The 24,978-nt window shown below is 40.0% G+C and overlaps 1 protein-coding gene across 1 annotated transcript in view; it reads right to left on the minus strand.

Moving 5' to 3' along the window:
* The window catches only part of LOC139415636 (sodium/potassium/calcium exchanger 4-like), a 77,263-nt gene that overhangs the window by 43,888 nt on the left and 8,397 nt on the right, over positions 1 to 24,978 (minus strand). Inside the window, exon 2 of the mRNA XM_071163750.1 lies at positions 22,248 to 22,358. Within this exon, the coding sequence (XP_071019851.1) occupies positions 22,248 to 22,358 (111 nt within the window). The remainder of the gene's footprint in view (positions 1 to 22,247; positions 22,359 to 24,978) is intronic.

A 24,978-nucleotide genomic window follows, 5' to 3' on the forward strand; every position in this document is an offset into this window, starting at 1 on the left:
TCCCACAATAAGTGGGGTGAATTTTGGCCCATTCCCCCCCGAGAGAGCTGGTGTAACTGAGTTAGGTTTGTAGGCCTCCTTGCCCGCACACACTTTTTCAGTTCTGCCCACAGATTTTCTATGGGATTGAAGTCCGGGCTTTGTGATGGCAACTCCAATACCTTGACTTTGTTGTCCTTAAGCCACAACTTTCGAAGTACGCTTGGGGTCATTGTCCATGTGGAAGACGCATTTGCGACCAACCTTTAACTTCCTGACTGATGTCTGGAGATGTTGCTTCAAAATATCCACATCATTTTCCTACCTCATGATGCCATCTATTTTGTGAAGTGCACCAGTCCCTCCTGCAGCAAAGCACCCCCACAACATGATGCTGCCACCCCCGTGCTTCACAGTTGGGATGGTGTTCTTCGGCTTGCAAGCCCTTTTCCTTCAAACATAACGATGGTCATTATGGCCAAACAGTTCTATTTTTGTTTCAAAAAGTACGATCTTTGTCCCCATGTGCAGTTGCAAACCGTAGTCTGGCTTTTTTATGTTGGTTTTGGAGCAGTGGCTTCTTCCTTGCTGAGCGGCCTTTCAGGTTATGTCGATATAGGACTTGTTTTACTATGGATATAGATAATTTTGTACCCGTTTCCTCCAGCATCTTCACAGGGTCCTTTGCTGCTATTCTGGGATTGATTTGCACTTTTCGCATCAAAGTACGTTAATCTCTAGGAGACAGAACGCGTCTCCTACCTGAGTTGTATGACGGCTGCGTGGTCCCATGGTGTTTATACTTGTATATTATTGTTTGTACAGATGAACATGGTACCTTCAGGTGTTTGGAAATTGCTCCCAAGGATGAACCAGACTTGTGGAGGTCTACAACCTTTTTTCTGAGGTCTTGGCTGATTTCTATTGACTTTCCCATTATGTCAAGCAAACAGGCACTGAGTTTGAAGGTAGGCCTTGAAATACATCAACAGGTACACCTTCAATTGACTCAAATGATGTCAATTAGCCTATCAGAAGCTTCTAAAGCCATGACATCATTATCTGGAATTTTCCAGGCAATTTAAAGGCACATTCAACTTAGTGTATGTAAACTTCTGACCCACTGGAATTGTGATACAGTGAATTACAAGTGAAATAATCTGTCTGTAAACAATTGTTGGAGAAATTACTTGTGTCATGCACGTCATAACTGACTCTCCAAAACTATAGTTGTTAACAAGAAATTTGTGGAGTGGTATAAAAACTAGTTTTAATGACTCCAACCTAAGTGTATGTAAACTTCCAACTTCAACTGTACATAAGTATTCACACCCCTAAGTCAATATTTTGTAGAAAACCTTTGGTGGCGATTACAGCTTTGTCGTCTTGGGTATGTCTATCAGCTCTACACAAGATTGAAAAAGTAAATGCATTTATTTTTCCTCAAACGTAGCCCATATATTCTTTCTTTTTAACAATTAGATCTTTCATTGATTTAAACGAATTGCTAGCTCATCTTGGTCATGTGTTTTCCTTTCTCTCTTTCTAGAGGCAATCAGTTACAAGGCAAAAATACAGATTTAGGCATTCAATCAAACTGAGGACAGAGAAATACAGTGCCTTGCGAAAGTATTCGGCCCCCTTGAACTTTGCGACCTTTTGCCACATTTCAGGCTTCAAACAAAGATATAAAACTGTATTTTTTTGTGAAGAATCAACAACAAGTGGGACACAATCATGAAGTGGAACGACATTTATTGGATATTTCAAACTTTTTTAACAAATCAAAAACTGAAAAATTGGGCGTGCAAAATTATTCAGCCCCTTTACTTTCAGTGCAGCAAACTCTCTCCAGAAGTTCAGTGAGGATCTCTGAATGATCCAATGTTTACCTAAATGACTAATGATGATAAATACAATCCACCTGTGTGTAATCAAGTCTCCGTATAAATGCACCTGCACTGTGATAGTCGCATAGGTCCGTCAAAAGCGCAGAGAGCATCATGAAGAACAAGGAACACACCAGGCAGGTCCGAGATACTGTTGTGAAGAAGTTTAAAGCCGGATTTGGATACAAAAAGATTTCCCAAGCTTTAAACATCCCAAGGAGCACTGTGCAAGCGATAATATTGAAATGGAAGGAGTATCAGACCACTGCAAATCTACCAAGACCTGGCTGTCCCTCTAAACTTTCAGCTCATACAAGGAGAAGACTGATCAGAGATGCAGCCAAGAGGCCCATGATCACTCTGGATGAACTACAGAGATCTACAGCTGAGGTGGGAGACTCTGTCCATAGGACAACAATCAGTCGTATATTGCACAAATCTGGCCTTTATGGTAGAGTGGCAAGAAGAAAGCCATTTCTTAAAGATATCCATAAAAAGTGGCGTTTAAAGTTTGCCACAAGCCACCTGGGAGACACACCAAACATGTGGAAGAAGGTGCTCTGGTCAGATGAAACCAAAATTGAACTTTTTGGCAACAATGCAAAACGTTATGTTTGGCGTAAAAGCAACACAGCTGAACACACCATCCCCACTGTCAAACATGGTGGTGGCAGCATCATGGTTTGGGCCTGCTTTTCTTCAGCAGGGACAGGGAAGATGGTTAAAATTGATGGGAAGATGGATGGAGCCAAATACAGGACCATTCTGGAAGAAAACCTGATGGAGTCTGCAAAAGACCTGAGACTGGGACAGAGATTTGTCTTCCAACAAGACAATGATCCAAAACATAAAGCAAAATCTACAATGGAATGGTTCAAAAATAAACATATCCAGGTGTTAGAATGGCCAAGTCAAAGTCCAGACCTGAATCCAATCGAGAATCTGTGGAAAGAACTGAAAACTGCTGTTCACAAATGCTCTCCATCCAACCTCACTGAGCTTGAGCTGTTTTGCAAGGAGGAATGGGAAAAAATGTCAGTCTCTCGATGTGCAAAACTGATAGAGACATACCCCAAGCGACTTACAGCTGTAATCGCAGCAAAAGGTGGCGCTACAAAGTATTAACTTAAGGGGGCTGAATAATTTTGCACGCCCAATTTTTCAGTTTTTGATTTGTTAAAAAAGTTTGAAATATCCAATAAATGTCGTTCCACTTCATGATTGTGTGCCACTTGTTGTTGATTCTTCACAAAAAATACAGTTTTATATCTTTATGTTTGAAGCCTGAAATGTGGCAAAAGGTCACAAAGTTCAAGGGGGCCGAATACTTTCGCAAGGCACTGTATGTGTGCACCAGACAGGTCAAGGCTTCTTGCATGCATGGTTTTGACATGTAAATTACACAAAAAAAATGGTTGGATGACCCAATTGCTGGGTTGCAGCCATTGGGTCAATAGTTGGGTTGTTTTCTGTAAATACAGCAAGGTTGGATTGTTGTTGCTGGGTTATTACTAAGGTTGGGATATGGATATTTGACCCAGCTGATGGGTTAATTTTCTCACCACCAACGCATGAAGTCCACCAGAATACTTGGAAGTATTTTAGTTCTAGCTAGTGCGACTGAGTGACTGACGAGTGGAAAACGGCTAACGTTATTTAGACAAACTGAAGGTGTTTTGGCTTACTGAAAACCATGAAAACGGTAAGTAACAAACGTTACGAATTTGATGGTCATTCAGGTTAAAATAGGATAACCTATCATAATTAGGTAGCTAGCTAACGTTATCTTGAGCGTTTTCTGTGCTAATATCATTTGTGCTAATATCTCTGGCTGTGGTAACATTAGCTAGCTAGGAGCAGCTCATTAGCCTCGTTACCATGCTCGCGACGATAGCTTACTGAAGTGTTGTCGCAGAATAACTAAATGTACGTTTTTTGTCGCGTTTGGCTAGATAGCTAGCTAACTATGTCAGTGTCTGTAACGGTAGCAAACTAAAGTTATTAGCTACCTTAGTGTGACACGTCTTCTGGGCTGTATCGGGCATGGTTTCACTCGTTAACTACGTTAGCTAAATTAGCTGGAGATTTTACTTATTCTCCATCTGGATCAATTTAACCAAGCTATTTGGCAAGCTTATCTCATGCTTGCATGGTGATTGATTGAGTTCGTTAGCGTTACTGCACTGGTTTTCAATGGTTTCTGACAGTGGCAGTTTTTGTCAGACTTGTGAAGTTGGAGGATGGATGCAAATTCGGTTAGCTAGCTAAAGTTAGAGTTTACCTTAAATTTGACGTAGCCAAGTTATTTCGAGCCAGCTAGCTAAACTATGTTTCTAACATTTCTTGATTTCTGTACTTAAATACAGAGGTCAATGCTAATGAATGGACAGCTTTGTAAAGATACACCGAATGAGGGAACCTGGCCCCTTTCATTCCAAAGTTTGAGGGTAAGTAAAACTGAGTAATTCCTTTTTGAGTGGAGACAGAGCTTTGGGGGGAGAAAAACACAGATTTTCATTGACCCTGTGTAAAACAGCATTTTTCCACGTTGTCATCGATAACCTATAATACAACCTTGATACTACCCATCCCGGACCCGGGAGCGTAATCATCGCCTGAAACTAATTAGCATAACACAGCGGACATAAATATCCCTAGAAAATATACCTATTCATGAAAATCACAAATTAAATATATTGAGACACAGCTTAGCCTTTTGTTAATCACCCTGTCATCTCAGATTTTCAAAATATGCTTTACAGCCAACGCTAGACAAGCATTTGTGTAAGTTTATAATAGCCTAGCATAGCATTATGCCTTGCTAGCAGCAGGCAACCTTGTCACGGAAATCAGAAAAGCAATCAAATTAAATAGTTTACCTTTGATGAACTTCGGATGTTTTCACTCACGAGACTCCCAGGTAGATAGCCAAAGTTCATTTTTTCCCAAAATATAATTTTTGTAGGCGTAACAGCTCTGTTTGTTATTCTTCACGTTTGGCTGAGAAATCGCCCGGAAATTGCGGTCACCACAACGCCAAATTTGTTTCCAAATTAGCTCCATAATAATGACACAAACATGGCAAACGTTGTTTAGAATCCATCCTCAAGGTGTTTCTCTAATATCTATTCGATAATATATCCGTCGGGACAATTCCTTTTTCTCTAGGACCGATTGGAGTAATGGCTACCTCTGTATTTTACGCGAGAATCTCTCTCAGAGCCACCATGTGACCACTTACGCAATGTGCCCCCATACGGCTATTCTTCAACAGAAATGCGTAAAACTACGTCACTATGCTGTAGACACCTTGGGGAATACGTAGAAAGCGTAAGCTCATTGATGGAACATTCACAGCCATATAGGGAGTCATTGGAACGCAGCGCTTTCAAAACCTGGGGCACTTCCGGATTGGATTTTTCTCAGGCTTTCGCTTGCAACATCAGTTCTGTTATACTCACAGACAATATCTTCGTTTTGGAAACGTTAGAGTGTTTTCTATCGAAAGCTGTCAATTATATGCATATTCTAGCATCTTTTCCTGACAAAATATCCCGTTTAAAACGGGAATGTTTTTTTTCCAAAAATGAAAATACTGCCCCTAGAGTTCCAAGAGGTTATTAATTAATTAATGGATACTAGAAAGACTTAACTTCACCAAAGCCTCTTAGAACCAATCAGACACTTTGGAACTAGATACATTACATGCACAGATACCATAGATAGTCTATTCTGTCACAGTGACCAATCTGACACACATCACAGGCTAGGAGCAGCTCATGGGTACTTAGGGGTAAAGTGCCTTGCTCGAGGGCGCAACGGCAGTATTTTGTATACAGAAATATTGTAGCTAGCAACCCTCTGGCTGACGGATAACGCTCTGCAGATTTCCCCGCAGGCAGCTCGGGGTTTTAAATATTGGCCTGCCTTTCTAACCTCGAAGCTAATGCAGCCCCTATTCATTTTGCTCTTTCTTCACTCCATTGCCTTAGTTCAATCATTTGACATGGCTTATCAACCATTCCCTCAAAATATTTAATTTAGAATTGTTGGTGAACTATCCCTTAAAATATCCCCCCTAGCGGTTAAGAGCGTTGGGTCAGTAACTTATAGGTTGTTGGTTCAAATCCCCAAACCAGCAAGGCGGCGAATTATGCCATTCAGCCACTTGAGCAAGGCAGTTAACCCCCAACAACAACTGCTCCCTGGGTGCCAAAGACGTGGATGTCGATTAAAGCAGCGGAAGACACATTTTGGTTTAACTTCTTATGGTATAGGGGACGGTTGCGTTCCACTTGAAAAAAAAACAGGGAAAATGCAGCACGGCAAATAAAATAAAAATTATATAAAAATCAAACTTTCATTAAATCACACATGTAAGATACTCAATTAAAGCTACACTCGTTGTGAATCCAGCCAACATTTTAAAAAGGCTTTTCGGCGAAAGCATAAGAAGCTATTACCTGATGACAGCACAATGTCAACCAAGAGAGTAGCATATTTCAACCCTGCAGGCGCTACACAAAACGCTGAAATAAAATATAAAACATGCATTACCTTTGATGAGCTTCTTTTTGTTGGCACTCCAATATGTCCCATAAACATCACAATTGGTCCTTTTGTTTGATTAATTCCGTCCATATATATCCAAATGTCCATTTATTTGACGCGTTTGATCCAGAAAAAAACAGCTTCTAAAAAACGCAACGCCACTACACAATATTTCAAAAGTTGCCTATAAACTTTGCCAAAATATTTTGAACTATTTTGTAATACAACTTTAGGTATTTTTAAACGTTAATAATCGATCATTGTAGACGGCACAATCTGCTTTCAATACAGGAAGTAAACAAACCACGCTCCTTTTTACGTATTGCGCAGCTCTCAATAGTGTAACGTTGTTCCTGGATGTGCCTCTTCTTCATTGCACAAATGAATAACCTCAACCAAATTCCAAAGACTGGTGACATCCAGTGGAAGCGGTAGGAACTGAAAACAGGTTCCCAATAAATATCCCATGGCAATGACAGCTCAGGGAACAGTCAGAGGCAAAAAAAATAAAACATTCTGAACAGTTAGTCCTCATGATTCAAATAGTTTTAGAAACTTCAGTGTTTTCTATCTACATCTACTAATAATATGCATATCTTATATTCCTGGCATGAGTAGCAGAAATTTGAAATTGGGCACGCTATTTATCCGAAAGTGAAAATGCTGCCCCCTATACCTTAACAGGTTAATGCATTCAGTTGTGCAACTGATTTGGTATCCCCTTTCCCTTTTACCCTCTTTTTTTCAGCGGAAGAGATGGACCAGGAAACCCTCTTACTTTTGGATGGCTTGACTATGGCCTGAAGTTAAAGAACATAAATGCCTTACAAGCAGTGAGTATTCTGTAAACGGCACCTTTTTTATTCACGAGGAGAGGTCCACGGGACACACACATGAATACATAGGACTGTAGACACACCAAGCGACACACTGAGCTTGAGCAGTAGAGGGGTCTTGCCAGGTACATGTTGAAAGATTTGGGTATTTTGAAAACACATTTTTGAAATAAATGTATAATTAATTGAATACTTCGTGCTCACAACAGTTAAATGTGAGACGGCAGCCCACGTGACCAAGTGGCACAACAACATCTGGCCGGCAAACCAGGTTGCGGAGTACCTGAAGGAGACCGCAATCCAGAGGACCAGCCCGAATGGGGCCCAAGACAATCGAGATAGTCTGAGAGTATCCACGTTTATTAATACAATATTTGCTAAAATATTGTGCTATTGGTTCTCTCAAATGCTGTTTTTTCCTCTTAGGGTTGAGACCTCATTGTTTGGATTTTAAAATTAGAAACGGCATTGGGTGTGGCTACTGTGTGAACATGTGGATCTGAGCAAGTGTGATGTCATACATTTTTGTGAATATGTACTGTATGTAAATGTTAAGTTGTGTATTGTTTTTGTCAATGTATGTTTTTGTTTGTCAAAAGAAAAAGATAAATAACATATTACAAAAAAAGTAATTATCTGTCACTACAGATTGCTCAGGACTTCTACAATTTAAAGCCAGACTGCTCCAGGAAACTGACTAATAGCTGGATCGCGGTCTACAAGGACAAAAAAAACTTCGCTTCGCCAGCCCAGAGAGAAGCAGGCTCAAGATCTTCTCTTCGAAGTGCAGGTATAGTTTGAAATTACCCTGCTGGTGGTGCCTCAGATGCTAATTTATTTATTCACTATAAGTTATTCACTAAACATTCTTCTCTTCAGATACACAAGATGATGTGATGGAAAATGTTATGAAGCGTGAGGGAAATTTCCCGTCTGACCAAAAGAGGACAAGTAATGGAATGGAATGCCCCGCTGACAGCTGTCTGTGGGCATTCATAAGAGAAGTGTTTACATGGTCTGCAGCCACTGATAATTGCACGAGGTGTATATAAATATATATGGTGCATAGGAAGTAACAGGAGAATCGTTGAAGATGCTCATGGGGTAATAAGGGAGATTAGAGTGTGTTTGGGAATAGTACTAAGTGAATGTGGATGTGAGAGTTGTGTGCATGTGAAAGAGGTGCGTGTCTGAAAGAATACCCCAACCAGTTCTGTAACCTGAGTTTTTTTAATCTATAATGTTATCTAGAGTTATCATATATGTATAGGAAGTAGCAGTAAGCTAGTCTTAGGAGAAGGCTGTGTTTTTGTATACGTTTTGGGTGTATTAAAACCCCTATTGTGTATTCCTGCACCTGTCTCCAAATCCTTTATACCAGCGTGACAATGATAATTATCACAGATTGAGTGATAAGAGGACGAAATGTGATGGAACATTATGTTGGTGCTTTTCTATTAACCAATTTCTGTGTTCATGCAAGTAACTAATTGAACGAATCCTCACTATCAATATCTGCAATTTGGTATTATGCCCTGACCCTTGTTTTGATAATGAAAGATCTCAGTTTCAAGGTCTCAGATTAGAGAGAAGAAGCATCATGAGATATTGGTCTGTCACATGCATGACCCAGTATTGGTCAGTCACATGAATGAAGCAAATGTTAATTATTAATTAATTATGAATGATGAATAAGCTAAATCATGCAAATGTAACTTGTCTGTATATAAAATATCTAACAGGACTGCCCCGATAGAGCTCCTGATCGACATGTGTACTTGGTGCATTGAGTTGGTTGGAACCACTCCAGTGTGCTGATAATAAACAATGATTAATTTAAGATGTACTTTTTTTTTAAATTTGACCTTTATTTAACTAGGTAAGCTAGTTGAGAACAAGTTCTCACTTACAACTGCAACCTGGCCAAGATAAAGCAAAGCAGTGCGACACAAACAACAACACAGAGTTACACATGGAATAAACAAATATACAGTCAATAATACAGTAGAAAAAAAATAAGTCTATGTGCAAATGGACACTTCAAGTGTCCCTCTAGAATTTCCACAACAGTGACATTGCTTTAAGACTTCTACCAGTGGTCCTCCCAACACCAGTCTTCAAGATATGCGAATTACTTCCAGCCTAGGGAAATTATTGGGATAATTAGAGTATGGCATTTTGTAAACCTTGAATGAAAGGAACAGCATTCCAAAATCTGTTGCGCATTTTCCCACTGGAGATGTTTCCAGCAAACTGACTTTTGCGGAGAAAAGGCTGTGCTTGATGATGTAATGTACATAAAAATGTATGTTGCCGTTAAATTCCCATGTATCGAATAAAAAAAAATAGAAGTTAAATGGGTTTCCATCATTTTCAACTCTACTGATGGTTTTGTCACAAACTGTTGCATTATATAGCGAATGTGCCCACTCTGGTCTTGACACATGAGCTCTAGTCAACAGCTCGCACATACAGTTGTGGTAGGCTATCTACATCATGAGATTATTACGGATAAGAGAGATATTTACATTGTCAAACGGCCACCAAGCATCGATCATCATGTCACCAAAATTAGACCCTCAATATTTATTGGAAAGGAGCATCAAGCTCATCACCTTGCACTTTTACGATCCTGTGAAGTTTAACTTATTTCATCTGTAGCTAATAAACTGCTGAGTTTCCACTGCCATTTCTCGCATAATTAATTTTAACTACACAAAAAGATCCCACCATGCCGAACAAACAAATTGTCTGTAGGCATTTATAAAATTGCACCAGCATTTCATGTTTCCACCAGCTCTGACTTTTTTCATGCATCAGGTAATTCATCTGCATGAAATGGTTGGATGGAAACATGCTTAGTGTTGTGTAAATGGACCTATGAGCTCCAGCCCAAAATGGATGGGTGGTATATAATATAATGGAAGGTATAGGCTTTAAAACAGGGATTGGGTGTTGATTGACATAAATGGCAATAAAATATACAAAATACAATGTGTGATGGCATTGTCAGTGTGCCTCCATGATTTGCACAAGTCCTCATATTCTAAAATCAAATGATTTCACCAACAGGTTGGGACCAACATGGTTGATTAACTGCACCAGGCGGAGGTGTCCAGACCCTACCCATTTGTGTTGACTCTTGGGGACTGCTTACAGGTGTTTATGGTCATTAGTGGACGGGCATTGGAGCAAGGTACACTGCTTGTGGCACTGGATGTGTGCTTCAAGCCCTATTATGTGCTTCATAACTTTCCCACTGTGCCCAGCATGGGAACTCCTACAGACCACAGTGTATTGGCTACCAGGAACAGAATAGCTCACAGTACGACGGCTGCGCGCATGTCTCTTTTTTCCACTGAACAATAGTGGATACTTTTCTGCTCTTGTATGTAGTGTGAGAAGTGACAGGAGGAAGCACAGCCCTCCGGCTGATGTGTTCCTGTGAATGACTAGATCAATGGCTGGATGAGCCAGAAGTGTCTCGTTCCGATGCTAATATGCACTTAAGCCACTATTTATAGCTCTGTTAAATGGACTTTTATTTTGTTTTTTAATGCATTTCTGCCTGTCTTTTGCTTACGGTATGGTATTTGTCTCGTTTGCCTTTAGTTCAACTACTGAAGTGCGTTCTAGTACATGTTAATTCTATTACAATTCATTTTAAATACAAATGTTACATTGGGGATTGTGAAAAGTGCTTTAATAATGAATTACAGTTAAGTAATGAGTCATTAGTCCATGTCCTTAGTAGTGTTTATTTTACACTTGTGCTGTGTAAGAATGGTTTTAACTCGACCCAAATGTAGACGATTATTGTATGGCAAAACAGCATGGTGTGTGTGTGCTGTCACCTAAGATAGCTGTAGTGTGTCAATGAATGTGAATATCCATTGATTAGCTCTGGCACCGTCTGATAGACAGATCTGTGTTACTACCACTTAAAACAGACAGTGTCACACGCATGCAAGCTTTGTTTTTCTGAGATTGCAATCGAAGTGTTCACATCCATTTCAACTGAGGCTTTATTCTGATGTTTGGACTTTTCGGGTTCATGAAATAATACAAATAAATTATAATAAACAATCCTATCTGATGTAGTCATATCTTGTGAATTAATACATATTTAGACAATAGGGCTTTGTTTCAATGTGCTATTTAAAAATATATTCTTGTACATTTTCTGACATGATGTCAGAAAGGGAGTTTTTCCTAGCCACTGTGCTTCTACACCTGCATTGCTTGCTGTTTGGGGTTTTATGCTGGGTTTCTGTACAGCACTTTGAGATATCAGCTGATGTAAGGGCTATATAAATACATTTGATATGTTCTGAAATGCAGGCAATAGAAATTAATTATTTTAAATTCAACATTGTATCTTGAGTGTATGGGATGGTAGAGAAGGCTAAAATATGCACGCAAAATTGAAATTAGAATGACCTCGGTCAATCCCCCTACCCAATGTGCTGGGTTTGTCACAACCCAACACACTGGGTTGTTTTAACCCAGCAATATAGTCTAATTTGTTGGGTTAGAAGCACAACCCAAGCCCGCTGGGTTGAATTAACCCAATGCTGTGTTTGCCCAATATTGACCCAGTACTGGGTTGTCAAAATTACCCCACATTTTTTGCACTCTGTTAATTAGGTTAGTATTGTGGAGTAACTGCACTGCTGTTGATCCATCCTCAATGTTCTCCTATCACAGCCATTAAACTCTGTAACTGTTTTAAAGTCACCATTGGCCTCATGGTGAAATCCCTGTATCCTTCCTCACCGGCAACTGAGTTAGGAAAGACAACTGTATCTTTGGTAGTGACTGGGTGTATTGATACACCATCGAAAGTAATTAATAACTTCACCATGCTCAAAAGGATATTCAATATCTGTTTATGCTTTATTTTTATCCATCTACCAATAGGTGCCCTTCTTTGCGAGGCATTGGAAAATCTCCATGGTCTTTGTGGTTGAATCTGTGTTTGAGATGCACTGCTCCACTGAGAGACCTTACAGATAATTGTATGTGTGGGCTACAGAGATGAGTTTGTCTTTTAAATATCTTGTTAAACACTATTATTGCCCACAGAGTGAGTCCATGCAACTTATGTGACTTGTTAAGCAAATTGTTAGTCCTAAGCTTATTGAGGCTTGCCATAACAAAGGGGTTGAATACTTATTGACTCAGGACATTTCAGCTTTTAATTTTTATGAATTTATAAACATGTTCAAAAAATATATAATTCCACTTTGACATTATGGGTTATTGTGTGTAGATCAGTGAAACAAAATCTAAATGGAATCCATTTTAAATTCAGGCTGTAACACATGTGGAGAAAGTCAAATGGTGGGAATCATTTCTGAAGGCACTGTAGGTAGGGGTAAAGTGGCTAGGCAAAAGGATAGATAATAGACAGGCACAGCAGCGTATGTGGTGAGTGTGAAAGTGTGTGTGTGAGCGTGTGTTTGGCGTCAGTATGCATGTGTGCGCATGTGTGTGTGGGCGTATGTAGTGTGTGTGTTGGGGTGTCAGTGTAAATAGGTGTGAGTGTGTGGGTAGAGTCCAGTGTGTGCGCATAGAGTCAGTGCAAGAGAGTCTGTGCATAAAAAGGCTCAATGCAGTTAGTCTGGGTAGCCATTTGATAGGCTATTTAACAGTATTGCTTAGCAAGCTTAAGGCTTGTGGGGTAGAAATTGTTCAGGGTTATTTTGTTTCCAGACTTGTTGCATTTGTATGGCTTGCCATGAAGTAGCAGAAGACAGTCTTGGGTGACTGGAGTCTTTGAAAATGTTTTGGGACTCTGAGCTCTGACACCATCTGGTATAGAAGTCCAGGATGACAGGGAGCTCGGGCCCAGTGATGTAGTGGGCCGTACTCACCACTCTCTATCGAGCGTAGCAGTCGGTTGCCTTGCAGTTGCCGTACCAAGTGGTGATGCAGCCAGTCAAGATGCTCTCAATGGTGCAGCTGTAGAACTTTTTGAGGAGGGCCCTTGCAAAAATCTTTCAGCCTCCTGGTACACTCACTCATTCACCCATTCTCTCTACTGGGTTCTGTTCAATGGGGTACCCAACATTTTAAAACGTTTTGCAACGGAAAAAGGAAATGAGCGTTTGCAATAGAGCAATGTTTTGTTTATCACGCTTACGTCGAGACCTTGACAAACTTAAGTGACGAACATGAAAACACTAGAGACTGATAGTTATAGCTATGTTCAACAAGTACTCGGAGTGTACCAAACATTAGCAACAACTTCCTAATATTTTCCTTTGCCTCGCTGGCTTGCTATCTTTCTCGGTAATCAAGCCTCAGATGACATCTGCGATGTTGTAGACGATAACCATCTGATCACGTGTTTGTTAACTTTCATGAGCTGCACGTGATCATGTCCACTGCTAGGTAAACAATGAGATTTCTGATTACGAACTGCGTGCGCAAACTTTTGCTGACGGGGCCGGGAAACGATTCCGTGTAGCCACCTTCACGGAATCGCTTCAGTCCACTTTCTCCCGTTTGGTGGCAAATGAACAAGGCCCTGTATTGTTTTTCCTGTTGGCTTGCGAGCAAGAAGCAGAAGCAAGGTCAGGTTCCATTACGCGGTAGCAGCATAATCCTCTGCTTGTGTAATTCCCCTTTTAAAATGCCTTCTGGTGTTTCCCAAAATGGACAAACCTGCATGACTCGCCACCAAGGGAGGGTGAGCAGGGAGGCTGGGCTGAAGAGCAGGCTACGGCTTCTCACCGCCACACGTCTCTGACTCTGGCACTCAACCCTTAAGTCAATTATCCTACAGCCTCTACTGTACCTCATTTTCTCCAGCCCTGTCTCTCTCGCAGACACACAAACACACATATATGTATATACACAGTGCCGTCGGAAAGTATTCAGAAACCTTGACTTTTTCCACATTTTGTTACGTTACAGCCTTATTCTGAAATTGATTTTAATAAAATAAAACATCTCAGCAATATACAAACAATCCCCATAATGACAAAGAAAAAACAGGTTTGTAGAAATGTTTGCAAATGTATTCAAATTAATAGACAGAAATACCTTATTTACGTAACTATTCACACCCTTTGCTACGAGACTCAAAATTGAGCTCAAGTGCATCCTATTTCCATTGGACACCCTTGAGATGTTTCTACAACTTGATTAGAGTCCACCTACGGTAAATTCAATCGATTGGACATGCTCTGGAAAGGCACACACCTGTCTATATAATTGACAGTGTATGTCAGAGCAAAAACCAAACCATGAGGTTGAAGGAATAGTCCATAGAGCTCAGAGACAGGATTGTGTCGAGGAACAGATCTGGGGAAGGGTACCAAAAAATGTTGCAGCAGTGAAGCAGTGAACTTTCCAGATGGACAACCATCTCTGCAGCACTCCACCAATCAGGCATTTATGGTAGTGGCCATACAGAAGCCACTCCTCAGTAAAAGGCACATGAAAGCGCGTTTGGGCACTTAAAGACTCTCAGACCATGAGAAACAAGATGCTCAGGTCTGATGAAACCAATATTGAACTCTTTGGCCTGTTCAAGAGTCTTATGGCTTGGGGGTAGAAGCTGTTAAGAAGCCTCTTGGACCTAGAATTGGCGCTCTGGTACTGCTTACTGTGCAGTAGCAGAGAGAACAGTCTATGACTAGGGTGGCTGGAGTCTGACAATTTTTAGGGCCTCCATCTGACACCGCCTGGTATAGAGGTCCTGGATGGCAGGAAGCTGGGCCGTACGCACTAACCTCTGTAGTGCCTTGGGGTCGGAGGCCGAGCAGTTGCCATACCAGGCAGTGATGCAACCATACCAGGCAGTGATGCTCTCAATGGTGCAACTGTAGAACGTTTTGAGGATCTGAGGACCCAAGCCAAATCTTTTCAGTCTTCTGAGGGGGAATAGGCTTCGTCGTGACCTCTTCACGGCTGTCTTGGTGTGTTTGGACCATGATAGTTTGTTGGCGATGTGGACAACAAGGAACCTGAAGCTCTCAACTTGCAATTAACAAGTGTGCCTTGTTAAAAGTTAATTTGTGGAATTTCAAATCAAATGAATTTCTTTCCTTAATGCGTTTGAACCAATCAGTTGTGTTGTGACAAGTTAGGGTTGGTATACAGAAGGTAGCCCTATTTGAAGTCCATATTATGGCAAGAACAGCTCAAATGAGCTAAGACAAATTACAGTCCATCAGTCAATACAGAAAATTTCAAGAACTTTGAAAGTTTCTTCAAGTGCAATCGCAAAAACCATCAAGCGCTATGATGAAACTGGCTCTCTTGAGGACCGCCACAGGAAAGGAAGATCCAGAGTTACCTCTGCTGCAGTGGATAAGTTCATTAGAGTTACCAGTCTCAGAAATCAGCAATTAACTGCAACTCAGATTGCAGCACAAATAAATGCTTCATAGAGTTCACATATCAGACACATCAACATAGGAGACTACATGAATCAGGCCGTCAAATTGCTGCAAAGAAACCACTACTAAAGGACACCAATAATAATAAGAAGAGACTTGCTTGGGCCAAGAAACACAAGCAATGGACATTAGCCCGGTGGAAATCTGTCAAAGCTGGGACAAAGGAGACTGAAAAACAGCTTCCATTTCAAGGCCATCAGACTGTTAAATTACCATCACTAGCACAGAGAGGCTGCAGACTAAATACACAGACTTAAAATCATTGGCCACTTTAATAAATGGAACACTAGACACTTTAATAAAGTCCCTTTAATAATGTTTACATATCTTGCATTACTCATCTCACATGTACAGTTGAAGTCGGAGGTTTACATACACTTAGGTTGGAGTCATTAAAACCTTTTTTTTCAACCACTCCACAAATTTCTTGTTAACAAACTATAGTTTGGCAAGTCGGTTAGGACATCTATTTTGTGGATGGCACAAGTCATTTTTCCAACAATTGTTCATATACAGATTATTTCACTGTATCACAATTCCAGTAGGTCAGAAGTTCACATACACTAAGTTGACTGTGCCTTTAAAACAGCTTGGAAAATTCCAGAAAACTAAGTCATGGCTTTAGAAGCTTCTGATAGTTTAATTGAATCATGTGAGTCAATTGGAAGTGTACCTGTGGATGTATTTCAAGGCCTACCTTCAAACTCAGTGCCTCTTTGCTTGACATCATGGGAAAATCAAAAGAAACCAGCCAAGACCTCAGAAAAAAAAATAGAGCTCCACAAATCTGGTTCATCCTTGGGAGCAATTTCCAAACACCTGAAGGTACCATGTTCATCTGTACAAACAATAGTATGCAAGTATAAACACCATGGGACCACGCAGCCATCATACCGCTCAGATGTCCTCTGGTCTGATGAAACAAAAATATAACTGTTTGGCCGTAATGACCATAGTTATGTTTGGAGGAAAAAAAGGGAATGCTTGCAAGCTGAAGAACATCATCCCAACCGTGAAGCACGGGGGTGGCAGCATCATGTTGTGGGGGTGCTTTGCAGCAGGAGGGACTGGTGCACTTCACCAAATAGATGGCATCATGAGGCAGGAAACGTATGTGGATATATTGAAGCAACATCTCAAGACATCAGTCAGGAAGTTAAAGCTTGGTCGCAAATGGGTCTTCCAAATGAACAATGTGACAAAATGGCTTAAGGACAACAAAGTCAAGGTATTGGAGTTTCCATCACAAAGCCCTGACCTCAATCCTATAGAAAATGTGTGGGCAGAACTGAAAAAAACATGTGCAAGCAAAGAGGCCTACAAACCTGACTCAGTTATACCAGGAGGAATGGGTCAAAATTCACCCAACTTATTGTGGGAATCTTGTGGAAGGCTACCTGAAACGTTTGACCTAAGTTAAACCATTTAAAGGCAATGCTACCAAATACTAATTGAATGCATGTAAACTTCTGACCCACTGGGAATGTGATGAAATAACTAAAAGCTGAAACAAATCATTCTCTCTACTATTGTTCTGACATTTCACATTCTTAAAATAAAGTGGTGATCCTAACTGACCTAAAACAGGTAAATTTTTTACTAGGATTAAATGTCAGTAATTGTGAAAATCTGAGTTTAAATGCATTTGGCTAAGGTGTATGTAAACTTCCGACTTCAACTGTATTCTATACTATCTACTGTATCTCAATGTATGCTGCTCTGACATTGCTCGTCCATATATTTAAATATTCTTAATTCCATTACTTAGATTTGTGTTTATTAGGTATTTGTTGTGACATTGTTAGATATTACTGCACTGTCGGAATTAGAAGCACAAGCATTTTGCTAACCCCACAATAACATCTTCTAAACACATGTATGTGACAAATAAAATGTAATTTGAGATTTTTGGTTCCAGCCGCCGAGTCTTTGTGAGACGCAGAGTAGGTGAACAGATGATCTCCGCATGTGTGGTTCCCACCGTGAAACATGGATCAGGAGGTGTGATGGTGCTTTGCTGGTGACGCTGTCAGCGATTTATTTAGAATTCACAGCATACTTAACCAGCATGGCTACCACAGCATTCTGCAGCAATAGTGGGACTATCCTTTGTTTTTCAACAGGACAATGACCCAAAACCCACCTCTAGGCTAGTTGACCAAGAAGGAGAGTGATGGAGTGCTGCATCAGATGACATGGCCTCGACAATCAACCAACCTCAACCCAATTGAGATGGTTTGGGATGAGTTGGACTGCAGAGTGATTGAAAAGCTGCCAACAAGTGCTCAGTATATGTGGGAACTTCATGAGGTGAATACCTCATGAAGCTGGTTGAGAGAATGCCAAGATTATTCAAAGTAGCCACCCTTTGCCTTGATGACAGCTTTGCACAATCTAAAATAAAAAATACATTTTGATTTGTTTAATTACCACTTTTGGGGGGGTTACTAGATGATTCTACATAGTTTGATATCTTCACTATTATTCTACAATGTAGAAAATAGTAAAAAAATAAAGAAAAACCCCTTCAATGAGTAGGTGTACTAAAACTTTTGACCAGTAGTGTGTGTATATATACACAGCCGTGTCAAGGCTGCCAGCGCCATAACGTGTCAATTTTGGGGGCAGTGTGACTCACCTTCTCCTCTCGCTCCATGCCAAAAACACGCAACATACACTCACCTCTCCCCCTCCACATCCCTCCCTCCCTTGTTCCTTCTTCCAGATTAGTGTGATGCAGTATCTAAAACCACTGTAATCAAAAAATCCCCCAGGGGATTATTACATACTAGAAACTAAAGCCATAATAACCTTTGCTTTATTTTTCAGTTCTACTTTGCTTTTTATATATATTATTATTATTTTTATTTTTTTCATTCCAGATACAAACTTAAACTAACAACAACTTGCGGAGACGCACACAAACAAGGACTTCATCTCATCTGCCTAGACCCGCATGTTCACACCCCCACCCCTAGTGCCTGAATTATTGTTTGCCACTTGGCCTTAAAATTGTACCAATTCATTTTTTCAAATAAATAAATCTTTAGATTGTGTTATTGATGCTTTTAGTGTACATTTTTTTCAAGTTGAGTGACGAGAAGTGAAGTGTCCAACCCATTGGGTATCTCACTACACTCCCATATGCCATGTCTTGAAATATGCAGACTGACAGAACAAAGGTTTACATTGTAATACTTCTAACAGCCAACTTTCTAGCCCCGCCCATAACTTTTGGACTTTATAGCATTCCCAGAAAGCACGGATTATTGAGTCATTATTGGTTTTATACTTAAGACATGACTCTGCCGTTGTGCTGTAGAATTTGTGAATTTTGTCTCTTGTATAATAAATTCTGTAGTTTATACTGGATTAAGTGTATATTTTTGTTAACTGTAATTTATGCTTCAACTTTCCCTCCATCTTGTGCCAATGTCAGTTCTTTTCAAGTCTTAGTTCCAATAGTTAAAAAAAAATCTAAGACATTGTCCGTTGGATAGGCTCTCTGCAAGGTTTTGTATATCTTCCCTATCATATGAACACCCTTTTCTGACTCAAATATGATTCCCTCAAGGTTTCTCTTATGTCCAAAAGATTTCAAATTGAAATGTTGCGATATGCAATTTTTAATTTGCATGTATTTGAAACTAGCATTCAGTTCTAATGTACCATAGAATATGAATTATGCTACTGGGAAGAAAAAAAAAAGAGTAAATGTACAGTATTTGGCCAATATATTCCTCCTGCGATTTAACCTTGCATTCCTTCTCCCCCACACACAAAAACAGTGTCAAGTCTGCAGCTTTAAATTAGCATTGGGGGCCTGAAAGAAATTAAATCGTTTAAAAAGACCCGCAGCATTTGAGTAAGTGCCTGTAACAAAGTACAAGTGGCAAACAAATTGTTCCCTCGCCAATTTGGATCACGTCACCGTGTAAGGGCTAATAAAACATGAGTTTTGCAATAAAACAGTACTGCTTTCAAATTAAGCAGAACTACAGCTACAGCAGTACAACAGTTCGCATTCATCATTAGGACAGTCAAAGGAGAAATTAAATCTCTAAAACACACGTTTTAATTAGATCAGAGTGAGGGTTAATGACTCAAGTGAGTGAGGGGTCAAAAAAAAAAAAATACGGAAGCAATAATGATTCTGTGAATGAAGTAAAATATCATTATATATTGTTTTTTATTTGATCCCTGTGCTTCATAGTCTAGTGTACCAGCAACATAATTTGTAGCTTTTTTCAATAGAAAAAAAAGTGTATTTCTAAGAACGTAATATTGCTGAATGGCCAATAAACCTAATTTACGACAACGGTCATCATTAAGCGTCATCCAGCTCTGATCAACATTAGCACCTCTGGTGAACCCAGAACTACTAAGCGAAGAGGTAATGATGAGGAGGAAAGAGAAGACCAAATCAGGCGGAAGATAATCTATGCATCTCACAAACACTGGCCTAATTACGTGCAACTTTAGATGGGGTACATACTCAGGATTTTTTTTAAACTAGGATAATAATAATAATAATAATAATAATAATAATAATAATAACAATATGCATCCATCCATAAAGACTACCCTGGTGCCATCCCCAGCCCACCTCTCCATGCTCTGCCCCAGGTGGCCGAGGCGGCGCGCATGGGGAGACTCTAGGAGGTTAGGTGGGCGTCTCGGTCACACTGAGCTTATTCCTGGAAACAAAACTGTGCTCTCATATGAGCAGAACATGTAAAATAGCCATGATTTTAGATTATAAAACATATTTTTTTGCCAGGAGAAGGGTAGAACAAAAGGAATGGGATGGAGAAAAGAGGAATGAGTGGGGCAGTCTGCCTGCAGTGGGCAAGAAGACGTAAACAAACAAAAAATAAAATAATCCCCCTCTGGATTAGAAGTCGTACAATTTTCAGCACATAATCTTGTCAACTGGCACTCGTCTCAAAAGGACCCTACTGCGTTTAAATTAGTTAATGCTCTAAATGTACAAAGTGCTTGACAATACAAATCCAATATACTTTGAGAGTAAAATAAAAAATATAAATAAATTACTCATCCTCCAATTATAGATAGGGAAACACTTGTAGAGTTAAAAATGTGTTATTTTTACCACTAAGTGTTAACTCATATTCCAATCATAGAGGCCTAGATTGAAGTAAACACTTCCAACACTTAACACTGACAAAACTTCCTCTTATAAAACGACGCTTCAACCCTTAACACTTTCAGTGAGGCCCCCAAAGGATTCTGCTAGCTGTGGCTGGTAATGAGAAACAGACACTCAATCTCCATTGGGCCAAATGTGTCACAAAGAAACTATAAATAGCCGGAAACACAACCTTCCAAAGTGTCTGTTACCTCATGTCACCCTCAGAGTGTTTAAAGATGCAAAGTCCCCTGTTTTAGGGATCTGCGTTGTTCTGGTACCGGTTCCGACTGACATTTTCGCTTATAAATTCATCTGTGAACACCATAGATGGAACTGGCTTGCTTGAGCATTAGCCCCGATTCTCACGGACCCAGGAGTATGTCTCTTCTGCCTTTGTGAAGCAGGATGTGAAATCTGACACCATTTGAAGCTGGGATGTCCCTCCTGCCATTTCATTCACTCTTCCGACTGTTCATTAACTACTGGCTGAACCCTTCATCACAGCCACTAACATCGTAGCGCAGCAGGAGAGCGTGATTTCGTCGCTGTAACACATTCAGAGGTTAAAGTAAGGGGGTACGGTTCGGTACGGCGTCCCGGTAAAATAAATAGTGGGGATATGCTGTACCAGTAAAACGTGAGCCTGTCACAATTAATATAACACCATTATTTAACATTATGGCATGTCAGCAGGGATCCTCAACTAGATTCAGACGCAGGCTGTTTTTTTTCGTGAGCGTATGGTCAGGGGGCCCGGAACATAATTACAAATCATTTGTAGACTGCAAGAATCACAAATAGATAACATTTTTGACAAAAACATGATCATTTCAAACTTTGCTTACATTTGTATATGATCATGTGTATCTATTAAGAATGGGAATAATTGGGAACAGATTTGCTAAATTAAAATAACTGGTGTTTTTACAATCTTTTATGTCCAGCGAGGAAAATTAAAAAATAAAAATACATCACTTTTTGTTCAGAAGACTTGGGGGGGACAAATAAAAACGGCCACAAGTTGGGTAACCCTGATGAATACTACAGCAAAGCCTGCAAAAATACTACAGTGAATACTATAGTATTTATACCATAGTATACTATAGCATTTTTCCATGTGGGTATGTTATCAAAACAAGAACATAAGGCATAAAGGCTTCATAATTCATAAAGATCATGTTAACTGACTGATATTATCTCAGATCAAAACGTAAAAGATCTCCTAAGCCTGTGTTAAATCCAGAAAATAAGGTCTGAGGATATCCCAAAACCCCATTCTTTCCCCATTAATTTCCCCCATAGGAATGGCTGAACGAACCAGAGGTAACTCATTTACGTTTTTTAGGATTACAAGCTGGCAAGCTCTATATAACAGTAATCAGGATACAAATAATAAATACAAAACTATTGCCATGGTCGACAGTAGTACCTGGCTCTGTGCAGTTCTTCGACTCGGTCTCGTTGTCGGGTTCATGTCCCATGAGCTTCCTTCCCCAATGTTCATGCTTCTCGTGTCCATTTTTTAATGTTATTCCGTACCCTGGAAGAAAAGAGGCATCCTTGCTCACAGAAAATCATAGCCATGTTACATAAAGAAGTTGAGTAACATCAGTGTTATTAAGTACTTCATTAAAAATACTTTAAGATACCCCAAAAAACTGCTTAAGTAGTATCTATACTTTACTATTTATATATTTGACAAATTCTACTCCGCTACATTCCTAAATAAAATGTTTTACTCCCATACATTTTCCTTCAAAGGTCCTTTTAACATTTTGAATGCTCACACAGGAGAGCAATATGATTGTATCACACACCTAGCAATATAACGCGTTGTCATCCCTACTGCCTCCGATCTGGCGAACTCACTAAACACAAATACTGCCTTTTTGTAAATTATGTCAGAGAGATCCCCTGGCTGTCCGAAAAAAAACAACGTGCCATCTGGTTTGCTTAATATAAAGAATTTGATGTATAGCATTTACTTTTTTACACCACTGTACAAACTGTACAAACCAGATACTTTTAAATTTTTACTCAAGTATTATTTTACTGGGTGACTTTGAATCATTTTCTATTAAGGTATCTTTACTTTTACTCACGTATGACAATTGAGTACTTTTTCTCACCACTGAGTAACATTGAACGAGACATAACCAATGTATCTGTGAAAAGGGTGCTGAAAAATACAGATGCATTCATGGGGCGGCAGGGTAGCCTAGTGGTTAGAGCATTGGACTAGTAACCGGAAGGTTGCAAGTTCAAACCCCCGAGCTGACAAGGTACAAATTTGATCAATATTACAATCATTGTCATTTAATTATTTTTTTTTACCTATATTTAACTAGGCAAGTCAGTTAAGAACAAATTCTTAGGAACAGTGGGTTAACTGCCTAATAATTTGTTCTTAACTGACTTGCCTAGTTAAATATAGGTTAAAAAAAATAATTAAATGACAATGATTGTAATATTGATAATTTCAAACTAAATGGATATGCATGGAAATTCTACCACAAACTAGATTGATAACTAAACGCATTGTAGGCTTCAATACAAAAATCTCTAAAACTGCAAAAGGGTATTTAGTCAGCCACCAATTGTGCAAGTTCTCCCACTTAAAAAGATGAGAGAGGCCTGTAATTTTCATCATAGGTACACTTCAACTATGACAGACAAAACGAGAAGAAAAAAAATCCAGCAAATTATGGTGAAAAATAAGTATTTGGTCACCTACAAACAAGCAAGATTTCTGGCTCTCACAGACCTGTAACTTCTTCTTTAAGAGGCTCCTCTGTCCTCCACTTGTTACCTGTCTACCACCTCAAACAGTCACACTCCAAACTCCACTATGGCCAAGACCAAAGAGCTGTCAAAGGACACCAGAAACAAAATTGTAGACCTGCACCAGGCTGGGAAGACTGAATCTGCAAAAGGTAAGCAGCTTGGTTTGAAGAAATCAACTGTGGGAGCAATTATTAAGAAATGGAAGACATACAAGACCACTGATAATCTCCCTCGATCTGGGGCTCCACGCAAGATCTCACCCCGTGGGGTCAAAATGATCACAAGAACGGTGAGCAAAAATCCCAGAACCACACGGGGGGACCTAGTGAATGACCTGCAGAGAGCAGGGACCAAAGTAACAAAGCCTACCATCAGTAACACACTACGCCGCCAGGGACTCAAATCCTGCAGTGCCAGACGTGTCCCCCTGCTTAAGCCAGTACATGTCCAGGCCCGTCTGAAGTTTGCTAGAGAGCATTTGGATGATCCAGAAGAAGATTGGGAGAATGTCATATGGTCAGATGAAACCAAAATATAATTTTTGGGTAAAAACTCAACTCGTCGTGTTTGGAGGACAAAGAATGCTGAGTTGCATCCATAGAACACCATACCTACTGTGAAGCACGGGGGTGGAAACATCATGCTTTGGGGCTGTTTTTCTGCAAAGGGACCAGGACGACTGATCCGTGTAAAGGAAAGAATGAATGGTGCCATGTATCGTGAGATTTTGAGTGAAAACCTCCTTCCATCAGCAAGGGCATTGAAGATGAAACGTGGTTGGGTCTTTCAGCATGACAATGATCCCAAACACACCGCCCGGGCAACGAAGGAGTGGCTTCGTAAGAAGCATTTCAAGGTCCTGGAGTGGCCTAGCCAGTCTCCAGATCTCAACCCCATAGAAAATCTTTGGAGGGAGTTGAAAGTCCGTGTTGCCCAGCAACAGCCCCAAAACATCACTGCTCTAGAGGAGATCTGCATGGAGGAATGGGCCAAAATACCAGCAACAGTGTGTAAAAACCTCGTGAAGACTTACAGAAAACGTTTGACCTCTGTCATTGCCAACAAAGGGTATATAACAAAGTATTGAGATAAACTTTTGTTATTGACCAAATACTTATTTTCCACCATAATTTGCAAATAAATTCATAAAAAATCCTACAATGTGATTTTCTGGATTTTTTTCCTCATTTTGTCTGTCATAGTTGAAGTGTACCTATGATGAAAATTACAGGCCTCTCATCTTTTTATGTAGGAGAACTTGCACAATTGGTGGCTGACTAAATATTTTTTTGCCCCACTGTATCTCCCTCACTAGCTTTAAGCACCAGCTGTCAGAGCAGCTCACAGATTACTGCACCTGTACATAGCCCATCTAT

Source organism: Oncorhynchus clarkii, chromosome 8 (genome assembly GCF_045791955.1).
Source record: "Oncorhynchus clarkii lewisi isolate Uvic-CL-2024 chromosome 8, UVic_Ocla_1.0, whole genome shotgun sequence".
In the NCBI taxonomy this organism is placed as follows: domain Eukaryota; kingdom Metazoa; phylum Chordata; class Actinopteri; order Salmoniformes; family Salmonidae; genus Oncorhynchus; species Oncorhynchus clarkii.